The sequence below is a fragment of the Liolophura sinensis genome, chromosome 1 (assembly GCF_032854445.1).
Source record: "Liolophura sinensis isolate JHLJ2023 chromosome 1, CUHK_Ljap_v2, whole genome shotgun sequence".
In the NCBI taxonomy this organism is placed as follows: domain Eukaryota; kingdom Metazoa; phylum Mollusca; class Polyplacophora; order Chitonida; family Chitonidae; genus Liolophura; species Liolophura sinensis.
In genome coordinates this window covers 83435468-83459755 of record NC_088295.1, presented here as the reverse complement: position 1 = coordinate 83459755, position 24288 = coordinate 83435468, and the positions used below count along the sequence as shown (strand labels likewise).

Below are 24288 nucleotides of genomic sequence, written 5' to 3'. Positions count from 1 at the left end.
CAAATGGGGTGATTTTACCCCTCCCCCTCTATAAAGGTGCTGGGGATAGGGTTATATTGTGGCTATTTCTCTCTGGTTGTGTGGGCTAGCCAGTCAGGCTGTGTGAAATGTTGAAAGCTAACCTGAGGAAAACAATGAAACTCACACATTACATTGAGTGTGTGAAACCTCAGATTAGGTTTGAAAACTTCAGTTTGTCATTGCAACAACTGCTTTAAATATTGTTAAATTTCGTATAAAATTTAGCTTTAAGCAGGCTCATGTTGTGTTAACTTCACACTAATTATTAAAGTTTGAAAGATTGATAAATCTGTGCAAAAGTGTTGTATGTTTAATGATTTCTTTCATTCTGATTGGTCATTGGTTCCTGTGAAATAACTGCCCCGGGTCCAAATTTGATAATACTTACTCTGCAAGTTTTTTTGTTAGTTTTTTGTCAGCTCACATCAGTTTCAAAAGCATGTGATTTCTTTGAATGTGATTGAATGTTGGTTACATGCTGTGATTATTTAGTAATATTGACTGATTTTGATAAAATTTGCAGCAGATATTGTCACAAATTTGACAGCCAACTTGATCAAGACATAATTTTGATATATTTAGTGTGAGATAAGAATTCTCTGAAATTCGCGTAAAACTTACTAATGAATGATAACACTAATATTTAGAGGTTACCTACATATAGAGTATGTGAGATGCTTTTGATTGGTAGATATGTTTGGTCTGTAAGACATTCAAAATTTAATCTCATTATACATGGATAGGTGTGATATACTGTGCGTTTATCAAGAGAGGGTCACAGGGCATTGGTACTGACAATCTTAGACTAACTTGTCTTGTGTTCTACTTGCAGATGTAAATGAATGTCTGACTGCCAATGATTGTGAACATGAGGAGATGTGTAGAAATTTGCCAGGTAGTTACAGCTGTGGGTGTAGGCCAGGCTTCACTCTGGATGAAAACAAGAAAAACTGCACTGGTAAGACTGGACACATGCTAAATGACATATAGAATACTACAGTTTCACCTAAAAGTTTACCTTTTTGAAGCAACATCATCATGTAAATCAGCAAATTTTGAGTATGGTCTTAAACAATAATCAATCAATCAGTCAAACAATTTATGATATTTTTTGGTTTCAGACGATGATGAATGCTTGCCGAAATCGCCGTGTCAATTTGGTGAATACTGTGATAACCTGGAAGGCGGTTATGAGTGCAAATGTAAACCTGGATACTTCAATCGCACTGGCAGGTGTGAAAAAGGTATGTTTTAACTATAAGAGGATTCTCCATGAGGATACTGAGGTGTGTACCTGTGCGTGTATCACCTGTACTATGATGGATAGATTCTCCATGAGGATACTGAGGTGTGTAGCTGTGTGTGTATCACCTGCTCTTTGATGGATAGATTCTCCATGAGGATACTGAGGTGTGTATCTGTGTGTGTATCACCTGTGCTTTGTTGGATAGATTCTCCATGAGGATACTGAGGTGTGTATCTGTGTGTGTATCACCTGTGCTTTGATGGATAGATTCTCCATGAGGATACTGAGGTGTGTATCTGTGCATGTATCACCTGTGCTTTGATGGATAGATTCTCCGTGAGGATACTGAAGTGTGTATCTGTGCATGTGTCACCTGTGCTTTGTTGGATAGATTCTCCATGAGGATACTGAGGTGTGTATCTGTGTGTGTATCACCTGTGCTTTGATGGATAGATTCTCCGTGAGGATGCTGAGGTGTGTAGCTGTGTGTATCACCTGTGCTTTGATGGATAGATTCTCCATGAGGATATTGAGGTGTGTATCTGTGCATGTATCACCTGTGCTTTGTTGGATAGATTCTCCATGAGGATACTGAGGTGTGTATCTGTGCATGTATCACCTGTGCTTTGATGGATAGATTCTCCATGAGGATACTGAAGTGTGTATCTGTGCATGTATCACCTGTGCTTTGATGGATAGATTCTCCATGAGGATACTGAGGTGTGTAGCTGTGCATGTGTCACCTGTGCTTTGATGGATAGATTCTCCATGAGGATACTGAGACATGTATCTGTGAGTGTATCACCTGTGCTTTGATGGATAGATTCTCCTTGAGGATACTGAGTTGTGTATCTGTGAGTGTATCACCTGTGCTTTGATGGATAGATTCTCCATGAGGATACTGAGGTGTGTATCTGTGAGTGTATCACCTGTGCTTTGATGGATAGATTCTCCATGAGGATACTGAGGTGTGTATCTGTGCATGTATCACCTGTGCTTTGATGGATAGATTCTCCATGAGAATACTGAGTTATGTATCTGTGAGTGTATCACCTGTGCTTTGATGGATAGATTCTCCATGAGGATACTGAGGTGTGTAGCTGTGTGTATCACCTGTGCTTTGATGGATAGATTCTCCATGAGGATACTGAGGTGTGTATCTGTGTGTGTGTATCACCTGTTCTTTGATGGATAGATTCTCCATGAGGATACTGAGGTGTGTATCTGTGCATGTATCACCTGTGCTTTGATGGATAGATTCTCCATGAGGATACTGAGGTGTGTAGCTGTGTGTATCACCTGTTCTTTGATGGATAGATTCTCCATGAGGATACTGAGGGGTGTACCTGTGTGTATCACCTGTTCTTTGATGGATAGATTCTCCATGAGGATACTGAGGGGTGTACCTGTGTGTATCACCTGTTCTTTGATGGATAGATTCTCCATGAGATACTGAGGTGTGTACCTGTGTGTATCACCTGTTCTTTGATGGATAGATTCTCCATGAGGATACTGAGGTGTGTATCTGTGCATGTATCACCTGTGCTTTGATGGATAGATTCTTCTTCAAACAAATAAATCAATAATTGGTGTGGATTTTATGAATTACAGATGAGAATATCCATGAATACAACATCAAAGTGCGCATGAAGGAGACAGGAGCAGGGATTAAGTACAGTGACAAGCTTAAGGACCGAAATTCCAAGGAGTTTTCTCAACTGGAGAAACCTGTTATTGAAGCAGTGAGTAAAAGTTTCCTTTTTAATCCTTTTCATGGACAGTTTTTTATATGGTAAAGTTGACTTGTGCAATTATCTGTATTTTTGTCCTTTGTATGGTAGATAATCTTTTTAAATGTCTGTGTTAAGTCTCTTGTTCACACTGGCTAACTTATTTACTGTTAATTGTACATATTTATGTATATCTGTTTACGAACCAAAGGAACATGGTAAATCTACTGTGCAGGGCTAGTCCATGCGTGTATTCAACTGTTGTGATTCTTTTCATATCAGCTTGGACATGTCAGATTATTTTGACATTAGAATTTTTATTCATAAATTCATTCATATGTAATGTGTAATATGTGTCAATTTGATATATGGCATAAAACGATACTTTTATTACCTGAATTAATTTTTTTAATTTCTTTTGATTTTAGTCATTAATTATTGAGAGAAAAAAAAAATTTTTTTAAAATGCATTTTTGTGGTTTGACAATAGAAAACATTTTGTTAATGTACCAAGATTTGCCATTACATTTATATACTGTATATATACATATGTTTATCCCATAATTTGCCCATGCCAGTGATATAACAAGCTTACTTTGCCACTTTGTAGAGCTCCAAGGGGTTGTCTTGTGTGTATGAACTCGTCTGCCACTGGTGTACCTCAAGATTATTCTTAGATCTAGTCAATTCTATTTTCCACATTGAACATTTTAATTGGCCCCACTCATATGGAAAGCCCAAAACAGAACCAAAAAGCCTTTTGAAATATCGTAGACACTGTTTTGTTGCATTCTCGAAGTTCATAAGACCAGCAAATAAGTTTTGAGGTGAATTGTTCACACTAAAGGCCTAAATTTGAATGTTTCATTCGGTATGATTTTCAACCCCGCCGCCCCTAGCACCCTGCAAGTCATTGCGCAACGTCATAGAGATATGACCTAGATTTAGGTCTCTCTTTTGGAGCCAAATGTTTCGACAAATGAGAGGGTATATATGCTGATATTTTCAGAGGAATTTAAAGCTCGTCACCTTTCACACTAATGAATTGCGTTATGTTTCACAGAAATCATAGATTTCCCTAATGTTTTCAAGAACTATATTTTGTGGAAGGTGTATTTCAGTCCCAACCTTTTCACACATATCGAAACTCACAAGTGAAATTTACATCACAGGTTTAAGAAATCTTTTTTTATATCCTTTATATGCTGGACATCTTCATGTTTCAGGTGGGCAAATTGGTCAATATTAGTGAATTCGTCAGTGTCCGAGTGGAATCTTTTGAGTAAGTGTCTTGCACATTTGTCCGTCTTTGAGAAAATGTTGTGTAGATTTGTCAGTTTTTGTATGAAGTCTTTATGTAGATGTCTTGTAGGTTTGTCAGTCTTTATGTGGAGTCTTTTGAGTAAATGTCTTACTGATTTATTGGTCTTTGTGTGGAATCTTTGTGTGGAATTTTTGTGTAGTATCATATAGATTTGTAATTTTTTGTGGAGTCTTTTGAGTAGTATCTTATAGATTTGCGAGTTTTTTGTGGGGTCTTTTGGATAGTGTCTTAGTGATTTATCGGTCTTTGTGTGGAATCTTTTGAATACTATCTTCTAGATTTGTCATTCCTTTTTGTGGCATCTTTTGTGTAAATGTCTTGTAGATTTGTCAGTCTTTGTGTGGAGTCTTTTGAGTAAATGTCTTGTAGATTTGTCAGTCTTTGTGTGGAGTCTTTTGTGTAAATGTGTTGTAGATTTGTCATTCGTTGTGTGGAGTCTGTGTAAATGTGTTGTAGATTTGTCATTCATTGTGTGGAGTCTTTTGTGTAAATGTGTTGTAGATTTGTCATTCTTTGTGTGGAGTCTTTTGTGTAAATGTGTTGTAGATTTGTCATTCTTTGTGTGTAGTCTTTTGAGTAAATGTAAATGTTTTGAGTACATTTGTCAGTCTTCCAGAGGAGTCTTTTGTGTAGTTGTCTTGTGTTTTCATGTAGTTATTTTATTAACTCAAGTCTTGTGAAGTTTATGGCTGTTTGTCCACTCACTAATTTTGGAAATGATGGTGAATTGCTGACCAAGGATACCAACAGCTGAACAAAGCCAGAACTTAGTTAACCTTTGTACAATGTGTCCATGTGTTTGAGCCCATCTGTCAGTGGTGTATGTTATAAGGTTGACAAGGACCTGGTGAAGGACTGTTTCCTGCCCTATTACTGTCTTTCGTCCAGAAACCTCACAAAACATGAAAGTGAAATATTCTTGAGTAGGACCTCAAGTCATGGCCAGTCCAAACAAATGCCTTATGGTTTCTACAGAAGAAAGAGAGAAAATTATAACAATAGGGCCTTGTGTGACCAGTTTTCATAGGTGTTGCTCTTGCCTTAGCAAGTGGGAAATTGGTGAATGAGGCCTTTTGCTCAGGACAATCTTCCACTGCAGTTATTATCTTCAACTGTTAACTCGGGTGTTTTCAAATACATGCATGTGCCAGGCAAAGGGTGTTGGTTTTCTCTTGGCTTTGTTCACTGCCCTCCACACATAAACCCTGCAGTGTTAAGCCCCAATCAGATATATGAAAATAAGAACGTCACCTGGCATTGATTATTTTTAGTACATGTATCTGTCAAACAAAACCAAAGACAAAACCAAAGAAATTTGTCAATAAACACATCTACTTCGACAGGTTTTTAAACTGATCTATGCCTACAGATACTTGTTTTAAAGCTGAAGGCTTTGTATTTTTTCTCACCATAACACTAAAATGAACAAAAAGATGAATGTGTAATGGTGTTATCAGAAGACAATTTTCTTTGTTTTCCCCCAGGCATGGAAGTATTATTGCCAATACTGTGGCCGGCTATAGGAGACAAGTCTCGGAAGAAGACATTAATCAGGCTATAGAAAATTACCTTAATGGCTGCTCCAAGAATTGTTTAGTTGACAACCTGATAATAGAGAATATAACGGTAACAGGTATGTCTGTATTTTTGTTGAACCCAATGTGCGGCTTTTTTTATTCATTTCATTATTTATTTCATTTGTACTCAAAAGAATATTTCCCATATTTGATGTGGTGGGCAGAACCAGGGGGAAACCCAAGATCACTCACAAGTTGCTGGCACACCTTCCCCATTAGCTTTACTTGAGCTCACAGGAGCCACCTCCTGGCTCCTGGTGGTGAGAGGGTCCTGAATCGTTGTGCTGCTCAAGCACAATAACCTGGTTGATAAACATCATATCAGTTGGTAAATACTGGTCAGTTGTCACTTTGGTGAACACTTACCTCATGCTGAACTAGATTCATTTCTCACTTGTCATATTAAGTAAATAGCTTATTTAATACTAAACTAGATTACAGCAGTTGCCATGTTCGGTAAATATTTGCCTTTCTGAACAGTTATACTGCGCATTGAATAACAAAAGCTACAATGCTATTATAGGCCTACTTTAAGTGAATTAATTTTCTCTCATGCAGATTAATAGAAGTTGGTTTCATGCAATACCATTATGGTTGTTTCTTATTGTATTAAATGGCAGAATTGTTGGCAGTCCTCTTGCTGGTGAGGGACCTTGCTGGGTCAGATTTTGTAGAGCTGCACACTGCAACCATCATGGCGTTTAGCAGTGAGGTTGGGTTTTCAGAAAGCAGTACTTTCTGCTTTGCTCTGCGCTTTAAAGTCAAGATGTTTATCAGGTACTTGACAAAGGTCGGTATTAAGGTTTGGTTTGCAAGAGTGCGCCATTTTCCTCGTACCATTACCAGTAAAAATTCTTCAGTTCGGCATTAAACACAAATCAATCAGTCTAGTTCACTGTCATTGAGAAGTTGAACCATTTGAGTGAGTAAATTCACACAGGAATTATCAGTATAAAAGTTATTTGTAATGTGGCTTCTTTTGTCTTGTTATTATAGAAAGGAAAAACTGAAAACCTGCTTAGTTGTAGTCTTTGAAGATGTATTGTCTTCCTTATGCTGCACAAGTCACACATGTAGCAAAGCTTGCAAGTAACTTGCTGATCTTTTGTTCACCCTTGGCAATCTGCTTTAATATTCTCGCACCCATAAACTTACTACCACAGCCCGGGGGAACCTATGACCATCCGCAGGTTGCTGGCAGAAATTCCGTGGGAGACAATCGCTATACTTTTACAGCTAATTTTGAGAGTATTCCATGCCCAAATGTGGCTTGTGACTGCAGTAACACAACGCAGGATACTGTAAGGTTACATACCTGGCCTAAAAGTGCCAAAAATTTAGAAAATATGGAGCAGATTGATCGTAGTCGTACATGGTTGAGACTTGCCAATTCTACCATGCCTTTACTAAAAGAAAAGGCCAAAGGACAAGGCTGATATCCCCCTCAAAAAACCAGATGAAGAGGAAAGAAAAAGTTGGGATTTTCACCCCCGGAATGCAGAAGGTGTTTAGTTACTTGCTTCTTTGGAACGGCAGACAGTGACACGAACTGTAGGAAGCCTCTAGCCTTTGCCCTATAATGTCCATGAGGCTACAGGGTGGCCTTCCTGTTCATTAACTTAATCATTACTTTCACCAGTGTTGAGCAACACACTTTTCTAGTTCGTCATAACAACTCACAATCCGCTGGTCTGACAGCATGGATCCTCGTGTGGCAATCGGAATTGCTTGACTTGGCTATAAAAATTTACAGGCTGTGGACTTTGAAACCATGCCAAATTCTCCATGTGTACAACCATGTCCAGTTCATGGCAGACAGACCAGATGGGACTGTGTTTGTGTCATCTACAGTGGCCATTATGTGAGAAAAAATAGGTCATCGTATCACCCAGTCACTATGCTGTATACACTTTTCAAAGATCTAAAACAACCCTGGTGTCTTTCAAAATATTTGTTGCAAAACTGTTTTACTTACATGGTTTTCAGGGTACTAATTAAAGGTGTACACTTAGGGGTAATTATAGATTAAGTCATACCATGGAAATCATGCTAATTCTGGAAAAGCATGCAGCGGGTTGGTCTAATGCATGGATTCGGCAATGTTGTGATATAAGCGAGACAGATCAGTACTTACATGTAGCAAGTCCTCGTCTTGATATAGAGAACATTGCACAGGTAAGGTGGAATACCATGAGTATTGCTCGTAGGAGAAGTGGAAATAACTCACGAAATGCAAATGCTGAAGACTGGACGGGTCCAACTTGTGAAGAAGAGAAAGCATTTCCACCTTTAACAAGAATTTAAGAGCAATATTTATGGTATTCAGCCTTCAGTGTGCATTATTCTATTTATTATTTTATAATATACACCAGCTCATGCTGGCTTCCTCTCCAGCCGTATGTGGGAAGGTCTGCCAGCAACCTGCGGATGGTCGTGGATTTCCCCCCGGGCTCTGTTCGGTTTCCTTCTACCATAATGCTGGCCGTCTTTGTATAAGTGAAATATTCTTGAGTACGGAGTAAAACACAAATGGAATAAATAAATAATATACATACTATCTATTTTGATAATATGATGATTTTTTGTACTTTTAATGTTGAATGTTTTCACTGCAGTCCTTCACAGACATGTATATAGCATGATGTTGTACATGACCTCTTATAAGACGTCATTTCTTATTCCACGTACAGGAAGTTGACTAAACTTATATTTTGATTTCACCCCCATTGAGCTGAGATGGGAACATGATAAAACAAAATGTCTTTTTGACATTCTTTTTGTGGTTGATACGATATGTAATAACAAAGGTAATATCTGTCATTGAAGGAATTCCTGACATTTTACGTACATGTCCATGTAATAAATAGAATATTACGTGGTGAAGGTTGAATACCATAAATATTTTTCTTGTGAAAGGTTGAAAATGTAATAACAAAAGTGATATCTAACTGAGTGAAAATATCATATGTATCAGTGAAGGAAATCCTGACATTTCCTCTTTAGATAACAATAAATCTTTTTCATTGGTATGAAATTCTGGAGAAAGGCATTAAACTACTGTCAAATAAATATATCATAGGGGCATATTTCACTTTGTAGACAGAGACTTCTGCCTGGAATCCCTCAACGACTGCCATGTGACGTCCACCAAGTGTCACAGTTTTAATGGAACTTTCCGGTGTGAATGTAGAGAGGGATATAAACCATCAAAGTTCTCCAGCAGTCGCTGTGATGGTGAGTGGGGAAATCCTTTATTCAAGAGAGACAAGCTGATCCTATAAACGGTGAAAAACTATGTGTGTATACTTGGAGGAATAAGGAGGAAAGATATGTTTGATCAGGCAGTAGCGCAAGGTTTAGCAAATGAAATCAACCTTTGTGAACTTATTTGTTATTCTTATGTAAAGGTTCTAACTAAATATGTTGATTTGGTTAAGCTTAATTTGGCTTCATTGGGTTTAATTTAACAAATGGCTGGTTTAGCTTTTGCTTAATGTAGTGACAGTTCATGTGAATGATTGTGTTAAGTGTTGATTGTAGAAAAAAGTTTAAGCTTTTAGTGATGTAATAATGCATCTCTGAATTAAAGGATTGTGATTGTTGTTGGCAGATATTGACGAATGTGCGACCAATAAGAATGACTGTGGGACAGCAACCTGTGTGAACAGCGTTGGCACTTTCACTTGTCACTGTGAGAATGGAAAGGTGTTTGAAGATAAGCAGTGTGTTGGTGAGTGGAAGTACAACACCGTCTTATTGACATACATGCCTGAACCTATATTCAAGATGATTCTCATAAATGTCTGATTTTATTAAATTTCTGGAGATTCATGTTCCAGTGCAGCAAAGAAATGCTTGATTACAACTGGTAGGTTACCAAAAATTAATGTCTATATATTCGCTGAAATATCTGCCATTGTCTGAATTGTCTTAAGGTTGGACATACTTGGAAATTTCATGAATGCAATTTTTTTTTGGAATATTTTGGGTACATGGCATAATCTGAGTTATGAAATTTGATATGTCTTCCCTGAAAAATGTAAGTTTTGTGAAAGTGGAGCTTAACACTTTCCTCTGAATTATTTTTTTCTTGAATAACTATGGCTTTTGTCTGTGTGTACATTCTTATTTCACTGAATTGAAATTTGTGAATTTCTTTTTAGATAAATGTCACAATAAGCCCTGTAAGAATGGTGGCAGCTGTTTAGCTGTTGGTGACACCTTTGCCTGCAAGTAAGTGTCATATAGTGCTATGAATTATGTCAGCACTGCTTATTCACTTCTCTGACAAACAATATCTGTATGCACATTAAAAGGACATTGTGTTGTGCTGACATGTATTAAAATGAAGTCCTTCAGGAATATACTTAGCAAAGTGAAATATTAAAGCAGCCAAGTCCTTGCTCAGGAGTACATTGTTTAATACAGGATTGTTTTTCCCTTATGTCAAACAACTCCTAATGACAAAATTGCCTTCAGTTGCTATATATGTATGGGTTTATGTGAGACAAGCATTTATCATTCTGTTTATCAGGAAAAGTGCAAGGTCTTGCCAGCACCTTGGATGTATACGGAATCGGAAAGAGTGTCAGATTTGATGTCTTTAACTTTCATGTTTCTGTGATTCAGAACTTTGAACAACAGTGTTGCTTAGAGACACTGTGATACAACCAGAATAATGTTGAAAGCAAGGTGAATGTCATAACCAACATAACCATTTCGTATGATTCTGACAAAACTATGACATTCTGTGGGCATTGATTTAACAGAAGTATTTCTGATTATCTCCCTTGTGCAGGTGTTCTGAAGACTGGACGGGTCCAACTTGTGAAGAAGAGAAAGCAGATCGTAAGATTTTTAATTATATCTTGACACTTTATCAGATACGCTAGCATTATCTAGCAAACTGTGATAATGGTCATTCATTTTAAGATGCATGTACCTTTACTGAACATTAATATGAATGAATGAATAAATGATTGTAACTCAGTGCCACTTGGGAGTTAAATAGGAAGTGAAGTTACATATTGTAATGCATGTATTTCTGTGTTATTGAAGTCTGAATCGTTTCATTTTTACTTTGTCCCTTTCAGATTGGAAAAAGACACTAATCATTGTGGCATCTGTGCTTGGAAGTCTTTGTTTAATAGCCCTCTTAGTCATTTTGATCTGTTGCTGTAGGTAAGTGATCTGTTTTTGTAAGTTTTTATCATTTTGGCAAACTCTTCCCAATTTTTTTTCACAAATTGTGCTCTTTGAAATCAAGTTGAGTTTCAATTTTCAGTGGTAAAAATTAAACAGGTGAAACTGTTGTTTGTATGTAGTTAAAGAGACAGAACTTTATTGAGTCTGTTATATATTACAGATCCATTTTCCATAGAGATTTGGTCTATAAAAACGTGTGTGGCAGTTTAATATTGCCAAGTGTAAATTATCTCCCCTTGGTTGTTGCAAGAGTTGTTTCCCTTTAATGTGCACAAGCGCAATATGATTTACCATTTGGTTTAACCTGAACGCAGGGTATTATAGAGATGGGCTATGTTTATTATGTGGCATTCATGGTCATCAGTATATCATCCGTGGCATAATCAACACTTGCTTGATTAAACACAATTTGAAAGGTTCGCATGTGCAATGCCTTTATGTGCTACCAAGTGGTCTCTAGTGATTGAGGCAAGTTTCAGCCTTTGGTTCAGAATTGTTCTTCACGAAATGCTTTATTATGGATATTGATGATGTATGAAATTAAAATGTGAGGTTTGAAAAATTTCTGTGTTGAAGGGACTCTTTAACAAATCATTTTTCCTGAAAAACAAGCGATAAGTCCTTGAGAACCCAGTCCAACTGAATTTACAGAAACTAAATTGTGTGCTCCCATGGCAACAACTGACGGTAAACTGATCAATCGACTTTAATGTTGAACCAGTGACATTCCATATCACAGTGTTGAGGGTTGGAGAAAGTCCAGGCGAAAGCAAGCCAACTCGGTTGAACTGCTGTGATACTTTTGTGAGCACATATCTGTGTTCTCGTTCCCGTTTGGTTTAGATTAATTTATTCAAATTTGCCCGGTGTTAACTGAGAGGTTTTACATTTGTATTGTAAATGAGACTGGCAAAGCATTGGTGATATTGGTGTCCCTATACCTGAGGGCTACTGTCTGGTGTCTGTGGCATAGTATTTCAGTGAGTAAGCACTACCACACATTTATGTTGCGTGCCATAATGAGACAGTGCTGTGATGTGACCGAAATAATCAGTGTTAAACCCCAAACAAACAAACCGTATTGAGATCAGCTTTTGTGTATTGTTTAAAATTTGCTTGTATAACAATATCACAGGCGCAAAAAAACGGACTATTCTTCGCCAAGTTTCGCTTCTCTTCTCGAAAGTGGCTCTTTGAAAAACACAGAGAGCTTTGAAATGTCGAGGTAAGAACTCTACCCTCCTGAAAGCTTCATCCAGGACACCTGCCGATTTCATCCAGCAAACACATTGAGGCTTCATCCAGCAGACACATGAAGGCTTCATCCAGCAGACACATAAAGGCTTTATCCAGCAGACACTTAAAGGCTTCATTCATTAAAACAGCACAAGCCAGTGTGACTAGGAGCCTCATTGTGATGTGCCTTCCAGACCATTGACTGCAAGCCCACATTCTACCCACAACTATTTACCCTCTTCCCCAAGCAATTTAGTCATTGATATTAAGGTTATAATGTACCAGACAGTAACAGTTATAAGTATATTCAATGAAGATGCTGAAAAGATGTTTGATACCTACAAGTACATGTACCGCTTGTTGTTTTACTCAAAATCTCACTAGTTTAAATAATGTTGTAAATAGGCCGGGCAAGTTTTTGGAAGAAAAATATGAACAACTTCTCTTTTGTTGTTCTGTGTAAGAGGAATTTTATAATGTTGGGAAAAAGAACAGCAGATATGAAGTTTTGGGGTGAAAATGAACTCTACAAGGAAAGGGAAAAATAACCTCACAGCAGGAAACGCTTTCCTTATCTACAGTTTCCCTTCTCTTCTGCAAATCCTATGTTATGGTTTCTCTTATTACCTTACCCTTGTTCCAAGAAATGTGAAAGGAACATTCCAAATTATTGATGTAAATGGTCAAGTTTTACTTCTCCATTGGTCCACAATCTTTACTGAACCACCAAGAATTCATTCGAGAGCTATTTCAATGTTTAATACCCTTTATGAGTATAATAATGGACATTATGTGGTTGTCCAACGACAAGGAGATAGTTAAAGTTGATGAAACTGAAGTAGTATTGTTGTAATGTGATCTTTATGTAAGCTTGAACATCTGAAAATTCTGGAGTGGGGTCTTGTTACAGCATCAGTCAAAATCTTTGACATCGGATGTTCCAGGATGATAGTTGTAGTTTTCACCTCTGTGTCAGAGCTTTAGCAGCCAAATAGTTGCCAGTGTTAAAGCATTCTGTTCAGTGTAATGGCCATTAGTACTGAAATATATATATAGTCAGTCTACCATTGTCATTGGATTGTATTTCTTTAATAGAACTTTTCCTCTGCATTGTGGAACGAGTTAAACATGATCATCATTATTGCTTTCAGAATGCGACAAACCAGCAAAGCCTACAGCGGTGTGTCGATGGCCTCTGGGGATGAGGCTGAAAGCAGCGTTTATCAGGGCTGGAGCGGGAAGATCCCTCGACCAAGACGCACACCTAATGACAGCTTGGAGATGGTGGAAAACGGCAGCAGAACTGGGGTTAGCGATTATGATGATTTGCGGGTGAGGGGAAGGCATGGTCTTCTGTTTGCTTCTTTTCTCTCTTTTTTTCGAAATCTTGTTTTTTTTAGCTTCATATGTTACCCCTCAACCAACTGTGCTCGGAGAGTATTGTTTTAGTCCTGTAATTACCTCTTTCCATCCGTTATTGTGAAATGTTGGATGGATGAAAGAACCTTTAAAGAAATGGAACATATTCAGTGAAACTTTATACAAGGATTCATTGCTTGTTTTTTGTTTTTGTGTTTGTCAGCAGTCTTGACAGAACAGCCACTGTGAAGACCTTGGTTTCAGTGGTTGGTTTTTATACTGATTATTTGGGCATACATGTGTCTAGAATTCACTGCATTTCTGGGTCTGTTGTATGTCACTGTATGTCGGGGTCTGTTGTATGTCACTGCATTTCTGGGTCTGTTGTATGTCACTGAATGTCTGGGTCTGTTGTATGTCACTGCATGTCAGGGTCTGTTGTATGTCACTGCATTTCTGGGTCTGTTGTGTGTCACTGCATGTCTGGGTCTGTTGTATGTCACTGCATTTCTGGGTCTGTTGTGTGTCACTACATGTCTGGGTCTGTTGTATGTCACTGCATGTCTGGGTCTGTTGTATGTCACTGTATGTCGGGGTTCTGTTGTATGTCACTGCATGTCTGGGTCTGTTGTATGTCACTGTATGTCCGGGTCTGTTGTATGTCACTGGATGTCGGGGTCTGTTGTATGTCACTGTATGTCGGGGTCTGTTGTATGTCACTACATGTCTGGGTCTGTTGTATGTCACTATATGTCTGGGTCTGTTGTATGTCACTGCATGTCTGGGTCTGTTGTATGTCACTATATGTCTGGGTCTGTTGTATGTCACTACATGTCTGGGTCAGTAGTATGGTTTTCAAGTAGCTTTATGTATGTGGTATTTTTGCATTGTCTCAATACACAGACTCTCTATGCATACCAGTCATTATCATCACTACTAGTGGCTTTAGATGGCAGCAAGTGTAACCACCCTGGTCTCATGTCTGTCTGTCTTTCCATATTTTTCTGATGCCCCCTTTGTGCCAAGTATGTTATGGCATTGTGGTTTTTGTTTATCTGTCTGTCAGGTGCTGGTTATATCTCCATTTTTTTTTGCATGTGAAGTTTTAAAGGAACAGGAAACATACTAATGATGCCAAAATCTGATAAAGGAGGGTCAAAACATGCAAATATGGTCTTTAATATGTTTTTCAATTTTTTTTTCTCAAGAAAAAGGGCTATTTCAAAATATTTTTGTATGGTGGGTATTTGGGACCACCTTTTGGTATTTATCCTTGTTGTATAATGATATTCTCAATAAGAATGTGATACAAAGTAAATTAGTCTTTATATCCAAACATACATGTGTGTATATAATCTTAATTGTGATAACATTTATGAATATATTAAAAATATGAATATGATCAAAAACCCAGTATGAACACATTTATTAGCTGAAAAGAATAAATTCTAGTGCAAAAATGTTTATTAAACATGTGTTACATAATCATTTATAACATTATTACCTTAAGACTATATGTACCAAAAGGTGGTCTCAAACACCCACCATACAAAAGTTGTTTTCAAGCGTCTTTTTCTCTTTAAAGAAAAATCGATGAAAACATATTGAAGGCCACAGTTACAACTAACTTTTCACACTCTTTCATCTAATTTTAACATTTTCTCCACCTTTAATGTTTTGTGGATACATAGATTTCTGCAGTTGCCATGGTAATCAAAATGTCATTTGCGTATATCCACTATGCAAATAGGTATGACTTCATGTTAGGGCTACAACTGTAGTTGTTCTGCATGTGTAGTTTTAATTTTTGGTGGATTCATACAGAAATGACAATGTTGTGTGCCTTACATTTGCAGCAGTGATGTGTTGTTCTGGTTCCAATTTCACACTTGCTATGGTAGCCAGATAGCCATGATTTCACATTATCTGCTATATAAAAGGTACAACTTGGTATCCAGGCTACAACTCCAGTTGGTTTGCATGTAGAAATGAAGATCCGTCGAGCCTCAAATTTGTCAATTTCTGTAGTTGCCATGGTAACCAGGTTATCAATTTCTCTATGTCCAATATATACATTGTTGTAGCTCAGACTTCCAGTCATATTCCAACTCCCATTTGTTCTGTATACACTGTTTCTTTTTTTTTTCTTGGTCGATACATACATATAGATATAGAGGTGATGATGTGTGAAGCCTTTCGCTAAGGTTGGTTTGGTAAACTGACTGCCACTATCTTTCCCCTGTCTACTGTGTAAATAGGAATATAGGTTTTGGCACATATTGGGTTCAACTGAAGTCCTGTTCTATTTTTTTTGGAATGAAATGAATCTCAACTATACAACCTAGAAGACATAGTTCTTTGTGTTGAACCAAATTTGTTTTAGTGCAGCTGTACATTTAGTATTAAACACAAATTATACAAATAATGGAATAAACCCAGACAGTTGTACATGTTGTTGATCTGATCTGTTACAGATGGATGATCCTAGTAAGCCCCTAACAGCCTTCAGGGCACCGGATGTGACCGGCCATGAGAACCCCTCATTTGCTGGAGGCCAAGATGGAGGTCAGCCAAAACCTGGCCGTACCAACGAGTATTTCTAACATTTTTTTCATGGTCTACACCCTGTATCCCAGTTTGTTTATTGAAATCAACCTGTGATTGAAGAAAACAGATTTCTGATTTTCTGATACATGTGTACACATGTATATATTGGTAATTGATATATTAGACACTTGAGCGTTCCATTTTTTATTGAATTTGTCTTTTATTTTTTGTTGTACAAGATTTATTTTTCGTGGTGCAAAACTTTTTTTCAAAAACATAATAATACAGTGCTGTTGGAGAAAACCAGTAACCTAGACTCTATACTGAATAGTTTCGTTATACCAGACTGCCTTGTGCCTTGTCTAGCAATGTAAATGTGCCTTTATTGTAACACAAGTCGTAAAAGAATACAAATTTAATGCAGTACAAAAATACAAATTCTGGTGAATTGTTTGCATAGAAACTAGTATTTACATACATACATTGATTGAGATCTCCAAAAGCTTCCTTTTACATTCCAGTATGTGAAGTTGAATTCTTCCTCCCAGAGTGGTTTGAATTGTCCATTACCAAGAGTGGAATGTCAGTAAATACAGGAATAATAAGTACTGAAGTATTGATGAATTTATGCGAACTTTTTTTATGTTTTGTTTTCACCTGCCCGACAGAGCATGCATGGTACAAGTTAGTATTGTACTGTAATGACTGACTTGATTGAGTTAGGTCTTGGATTGTGTATGAAGTTAATGATTTTATAACTGTTCCACCTTGTTACATCTGACAGAACCAGACAGGTAGTAAATTAGTTTTTATGTTGTTTTTAATCTGTATTTTCGTTTTAGTTTCAAATTAATTATGTGTACATTTTACATGTACGAATAATGTGACTGATTTAAATAGAATGTAAAAAGATACTTGTTTTTTGAAGTAGCTCGATCCCACTTACCCATATTCATGTGGGGCAGTGTGAAAACAAACACTGTATGGAAACTGAAGTATGACCCATTATATAAATGAAAAGGGAAGTGTCACATGTAATGCAATGGAAACCGAAGTGTAACCTCTAATGCAGAAGGAAAGTGAAGTGTGACATGTAATACAAAGGGAAACTAAATGGTTATGTGTAACACAGGAGAAAACTGAAGCCTGACGCATAATACAGAAGGAAACTGATGTGTCAAATGTAAAACAAAAGGAAACTTTTGTGACCTTAAAAATAGAAGGAAACTGAAGTGTAACCTGTAATACAGAAGGAAAGTGAAGTGTGACATGGACATGTAATACAGAAGGAAACTGAAGTGTGACACATAATACAGAAGAAAGTGGAAGTGTGGCATGTAATACAAAAGGAAACTGAAGTGACATTTAATGCAGAAGGAAACTAAAGTTTGACATGTAATGCAGAAGGAAACTGAAGTGTGACATGCAATGCAGAAGAAAAGTGAAGTCTGACATGTACTTGACAGCAGATCAATTTTGGGGTCATTTTCATAATAACTGTGTGCATAAATTCCGATGAAAAAAAGGGCTTTAGCTGTTAAAAAGGTTGAATTACAATACACTGTATAAATGTTAGGAGTAATACACAGGGTTTGTGGCTTGTGTGCGCACAGGGTTTGTACATTGTGCTTAATAACAGCATTAACTTATTACTCACTATATATATATATATATATATATATATATATATATATATATATGTTAACCAGTGCATATTTCTATATGGATTTATTACAAGGCATGCATTCTTCTGTCATATGTTGTACACTGTACACTGCAGTTCTTTGTGTAAGAAATCTAGTGTGCAGTTGGGTCAGAAGATGAAAAAATGCTGTGATGGTCAGCCTATGATCATGTGTAATAATTAGTCGAACTTTCATACACCATCCCCTTGCCCACAAACCTGGACATGACTAGGATAAACTTCTATGATCCATTTGATTTTGTTGTCTTTGTGGATACAAAGATTTCTGTATATATTGTACATAATAGATGCTACAGCTTGATTAAATACTTAGACATTGTCAAGATCTAACAGTAATGGCTATGCAGGGTTTGATGTCAGTATTTGCTTATGTCAGTTTCCAGTTTTGAAGGCAAATGCTGAACAGGCTCTGATATGTCTTCATCAATAGCAGCACATTTTCTTTAGTGATTTCTATAAAAAAATTTGTTTTCATAATATTTTTGTGCAGTGCAGAGATGTCTTCAAAGGAAACATATTTTAAAGGTTATAGGGCCTGTGTAATTGAAATCTACACTTTCGTGTATACTTGCTAATGTGTCATTTTATTTGGATAACACGGAAAAGCAAGTTATATTTTTAGTGCCATATTATCACCACTAAATAGTGTAAAAAATGATGCAGTCATGCAAAATACAACAGGTAAACTTTTATAATTCTTTATGTGTAAATAGATTGTTGTAGATCTAAGGTCTATGATTTATAGCGTGTCATTTGGAATTTTGTTGATCAGCTCTGTAGGTTTTATTAGGCCTTTATTATTTGCTGTGTTTGAGCCCATTTCGTTAATGAACTTCGTATGGCTCATAGCCAGTGTTCTTTTGTCAGACATTATTGGAAATGTGTTCCAGGTAAGCTGTAAATTGACTTTCCTTTGACTGTGAATGTTCTGGTGCGCCAAAATGGAAAGCAAAACCAGACTGATAATGTCATCAAAGGAGCAGTTTCTTTTTCTGATGGAAATATTTTGTTAAATAAGGTAAATGTCAAAAATAGTGTGAATAAAGGTGTACCTTGCGTAAATTCCCAGTTCTCTTTAACAGACATACAGCTCGCGCACAAAACGGTGTGAATGAATGGCAGATAACTGGGTTGCTTTGTATGTCGTCAGATTGTTTAGATTCGTCTTTTCAGTTAACAGTTCATAATAGAATGTTAAGTTCTACCAATAGGTATATTATTTACACTGACAACATTCGATTTATCTTTGATTTAACAGATTTGTTAAAGGTACATTACATTTATAATCACAATATGAATGATGATTTTGGTTTGTTTTTCATCTGTGTGATATATCTACGTATATATATATATATATATATTTTTGTTTTTGTTTCAATAAACAAACATTTTTTATGTCAGACTTAAATTTTTTATGTCAGACTTACATTTTTAATGTCAGATTTAGATTTTTCCTTTTTTTTTGTTGTGTTCATACATGACTGTGCTGAAAATGCTACACATGAGAGTGAGCTGTGAACATACGACCTCAGTTAGCAAAGGCCTGGCTCTAATACCTAACCAGTGTTTAACCATCTGAGCCAGCGAACCCACCTCAATCTCTTGCCATCCAGGATCAGGATGTCTTTTGACCATTGAAGGCCATATATGACTTGGCTGCAACAGATTTATTCTATACTTGCAGAAGACCTGTGATTTCTTCTAATCTGACGGGTTTTCTCTTTTCCCTGGCCAATATCTTCTCCATGGTCGGTTTCCTCTACTATCTGACCGATTTCTGTCAGTGCCTTTGTTGATTTCTTCTTCTTCTTCCTTACTGACTTTCTTGTTGGCCGATTTTCCTCTTCTCCTAAACCAATCTTTCCTGGACGATTTCTTCTTCCACCTTACCAGTTTCCTAGTCTCCCTGGCTGATTTCCTCTATTCCTTAAATAGTTTTCTTCTCTTTCCTGTCCGATTTTCTCTTTCCCCTGATCGGTTCCTCTACTCCATGAGCAATTTCCTCTTCTCCTCACCTGCTTTCCTCTACTCTTAAAACTGTTTCCGCTACTCTTAAAACTGTTTCCTCTAACCACAGGACAATAGCGTCCGCTTCGTAGTCGGTCGAGGATCAATCCTGGGTCGGGTCACACTTAAGATCTTAAAAAAGGAAGGATAAGAATAGGAAGGATTGGGACCTGACAGGAATCGGGACCAAATTAACACTTCCATATCTCGTAATTCTGTGTATTTTCTGGTGTAAAGTCTGCCATTTTGATGTACAGGTGCATGCTTGGTATCAAAATGGTGGAAATTGTCTCCGCTTTAGGCAGGTATGAGTGATAATGATGAAAGTTTGAAATTCACGGCGAGAGGACACACGGAGATAGGTGATGAGGCTGCGAGTGACGTCCCCTTGGCGTTGCTATGCACCCTTCCCAACTGCCCGTATAGAAAGGTCCAGATTTTGATGGTCAAACTATGTCCAGATTTTTGTGACTGCTTTTTCACAGGCTGGGTCAGTTATGCACCAAAACTCATTGGCCATGGAATGTTTGAGACGTTAAACGTTAACATTGTCATTTATGGAAAGTTAATGGGGATCTGAGGCCACTTGCCTTCGGTAAGTCGTTTCAGTGAAGCAGCAACAGATAAAAGAGTTTGAGATCCGTCCTGCAACAAGGAGGCACCTTACACGCACATGCGCTTCTTCGACAAGGACGTCTTCGACGTCATGTGACTGAAAAATTGTTAAGTACGACGTCTTCTCCCTTTTATTCCCTGACCTTGCAGTTTCCTCTCCTCATGATCATAACTTTCCTTTCGTTGGTGAATAAATGGCGGAGTACATGAGCAACTAAGTGAGGTTTATGAGGCGAACATGATAAACTCATTCCTGGCACGTAAGTAGTGTTCTGACCTATTGGCCTGCGTATGTCATATCTTGATCTCAGCAACTGTTAGTGTTTTGGGTTTCCTGGTGTGAATTTTATCACCTGAATATATCTTATTCGTTTACTTGGCCAAAACAAGATTTGATGATCCAGAACACACTTAACGTTGTCTTATGCCGAGTAATCCTAATGAATGGGTGTTTTAACAGAATGTGTTTTACACACCTCACGATACAGAGTACATCCGTAGAGCGTGATACAGCCTTAAATTGACACACTAGGTGAGCAGCCCAAGTCGCTATAATTCTGTGAATTTCAACCGCAATTCCATGGGGAGGCCCCTGTTACAGGCTATTCGTGGCACGACATCATCGGGCACAATACGCGGATGAAGAACAAAAGCGTGCAGGCGAAATTGTGAATGTTTTGTAGTGGAAATTGTTTTGTGGAATCGATATCACGACGCAGTTATTGCCCTTGTATCGGGTAACCATTAAGCTCTCGTTTTTTTCGTTCAGTCTGCTGAATGTTTTGAAATTGGTTTTATTCCTAAACACGCGTCTGTCAGATGTGTCCAGGCTGAACTTTTAAATATTCTTTCCTATACCTCCAGATTTCCACTTAAATTTCTTTCATCTCCCTTCGAATGAACCCGTTCATTCAAATTCAAACTTGTTTCAACTTGCAGACCAGGACTTTCAGATTACATGTAAAATGTTAAAATTAGTGTCTGAAACGTTGAGAACTTGTTCGTAATTGGTTGAGGGAAAAACTGTATACATGTCACAGCAACCGCGAATGTGAATAAATAAACTGGCGAGTTTTTATAGATATCCAGGGCTTAATTGTTACAAGATAAATCAGACACAAAACAATCCAATTAGCCTATTTTTGCGAAAGGACGCACCAAAGTGGTTTAGTCTGCAAGACGTAATGATAATCGGGAGAATTGTGATAGGTTTCTCCAGACACTAGATCAAATATTAGACCCACACAATGCAACTTGTTGACGACGTTGGATGATTTCTTAAGGTTGTGGTGGATTGTAAGATTTAGGGCTGGTGGTTTGTATGGTTTCGTGACGCAGTTGGATGGTTTTTGAAGGGTGTGGTAATTTAAAGGTTCTGTAACCAAATTTGAGTAGCATTTTTTTTCAGGCATTTGTGAACATTTTTTGTTAGGCCTTTAATATTTGTTAAGATTTAGCAACGCATTGTTTTCTTAACGGTTTATTTTGTTTAGCGATAAAGTTGGGTTGTATCCTTTTGGCGCGTTGCTTTGTAAAGTTTCTTAGAGAAGCTGCTGGTAACTGGTTCTCTGGGAGTTTGTTCAGTTTCCTGACGATTTATATTCTACCGTGACAAACTTGAATGTTTTTCTTTAAGGTCTGGTCATTAGTTTGGGTTCAAGGGAATTTCAATTGTTTCTTTGGGGTCAGTAAACGATTTACAAAATTTCAGAGTGAAGAGCGAGTGTTTTTCCCCTCTATGAGTTTAATGGTTTCCATTGGCTTTCCATGACGAAGCTTGACAGTTTCGTTGAGAAGACTGTTGGAAAGGCGAGCTGTAGATTTGGGTGAAATATGTTTTAGGTCTATATATTAAAATTGCATGAAGTTAAAACAAATTACATGCCTATCGCTTTGATTCACGAGAAGAACATTTATAACGTGAGTGTTCCGTGGCAGCTATTACATGGGTAATTTACACTTATTGTAGCCTGGACGTGTTTCTCCAGGTAATGCAGGTATTTATGCAAGGCATCTGGCAGGCCTATTATAGGACATAGTTTGTGGTGAAATATTACTTACTACCTCTGACCAGAGCCAGCTGAATATTGGTCATAATTGAAAGGATCTAAAATCTTGCGATCACAAATATCATGTTAATGGCGTTAATAACTGATGGTCGGTTATTACCGTGTTGTCAGCTGTAAGTGGCGAGTCTTTGAAATTACCAGGTCCAGTTTTCATTATACAAATCCAACATGTGCGCAAAGATCCTGTTCATCTCCTTCCATATGTATACTGCCAATAGACATTTTACAGTCCAGTTCTCCGCTATTTTGTTGAACACGGAACAGACGTAGGACAAAACATTTAAAGATTAGGATTGTCTGAGAATGACGAATTGTCAAAAAAATTTTGTTGTTTATGAAATAACGTCAATTAACGTTGATGAATATAAATCTTTCGATCTATAACAATTCATGATGCACCCAGCTTGAGTGTAACTCGCATGGTTGCATAAGTAAGACGGTACAGCATTTGCGAATATTTTGGTAGGTTAATCTAAGCTACGGTCGGATTCGATTCCAATGAAAGCACAGGTGGTGCCGCTAATATGTAGCATCTGTATTAAAGTCTTCAGTTCGATCTGTGGTAAGCTTTATCGGTGGAGCATGTAGACCAAGCTCATTGCGTACTGTCACGTAAACGCACTGTGCGCTAATGGGCAGTCATCTTGTGACGTATTTGTGTAACAGGGCCTTGCTTGTCTGGTAAGTCTCTTTAAAACCGTGTACTGGTGTACTTATTCCGCTTCTTTTCACGGTACGTGTTCGGAACGTAAATGCACATGTTTTCTGAGAGTAATCACTAAAGTACGACGTGTATACACTAAAAAAATAATCTATTAATTTTAACAGAAAGTCTGTTTTCTGAGTGATGCTAGAATGTATCCTGTTACGATAACATAATACTGTGTAATATTCAACATAATATCCTGATAGAGTCTAATACAATTTCTATGATGATTTAACAGAAATTGTGTGATATATTCAACAGAATAATCTGTTGCAATAATAGAATTAACTGACTTTTTGTTAAATCTAACATCTTTTTGATAAATCTAGCTTTTCTGTCTTATTCTCATACCGTACTCCTGTCTGATGTATAACACATTGAGCTATTGTGTCCGCTGGACATGTATATTGCGAATCTTGTGAAGGACATTTCTGCCTATATATACCCACTCAATCAGTTGGAATTACACTATGACGTATGTGGTCCGTGTCATGAAAGAGATTTTATCTGGGGTCTGAAATGATGATGGATTGTGGATTGTACTAATGCTGAAGGAATCAGACAGACTTCGGAGATAAGCTCTGTTTGATTGTTAACACCCAGTGTGACGGGCATGTATAAAACTTGTGAACCTTGTGAAGCTTATTTGATTGGTGTTTACGCCGTACATAAAGAATATTTCACTTATACGACGGTGGCCAGAATTACGGTGGGAAGACCGTAGAGACCGGGTAGAGCCAGAGGGAAAACCCACGACCATCCGCAGGTGTACAAAACAGGTGTACGTTTAGTTAACGGAATAAAACTGCCCGAAACGTGTAGTACGCTCGTTCACTTCGTATCATAATATCAAATTACTGATTGGCGTTCCACGCCGCGCTTAAAAATTCATTTAGCCCAATGCGGTCGCTGTGAGTTCATGTGCAGCTCATGCTGGCCTC

At 37.5% G+C, this 24288-nt stretch overlaps 1 protein-coding gene across 2 annotated transcripts in view; it reads left to right on the top strand.

Moving 5' to 3' along the window:
* The window catches only part of LOC135461840 (mucin-like protein), a 72071-nt gene extending 54175 nt beyond the window's left edge, over positions 1-17896 (top strand). The window contains exons 23-34 of one of the 2 annotated variants that reach the window (XM_064739087.1): positions 854-979; positions 1143-1265; positions 2879-3009; positions 4224-4279; positions 5806-5954; positions 8998-9132; positions 9509-9628; positions 10062-10131; positions 10697-10746; positions 10992-11079; positions 13491-13647; positions 16173-17896. In XM_064739087.1, coding sequence (XP_064595157.1) covers positions 854-979; positions 1143-1265; positions 2879-3009; positions 4224-4279; positions 5806-5954; positions 8998-9132; positions 9509-9628; positions 10062-10131; positions 10697-10746; positions 10992-11079; positions 13491-13647; positions 16173-16301 — 1334 coding nt within the window. In that variant the 3' untranslated portion in view covers positions 16302-17896. Of the gene's footprint in view, positions 1-853; positions 980-1142; positions 1266-2878; positions 3010-4223; positions 4280-5805; positions 5955-8997; positions 9133-9508; positions 9629-10061; positions 10132-10696; positions 10747-10991; positions 11080-13490; positions 13672-16172 lie in introns of both variants that reach the window. The other variant, XM_064739086.1, reaches the window with a different exon arrangement.
* The last annotated feature ends 6392 nt before the right edge of the window (positions 17897-24288 follow it).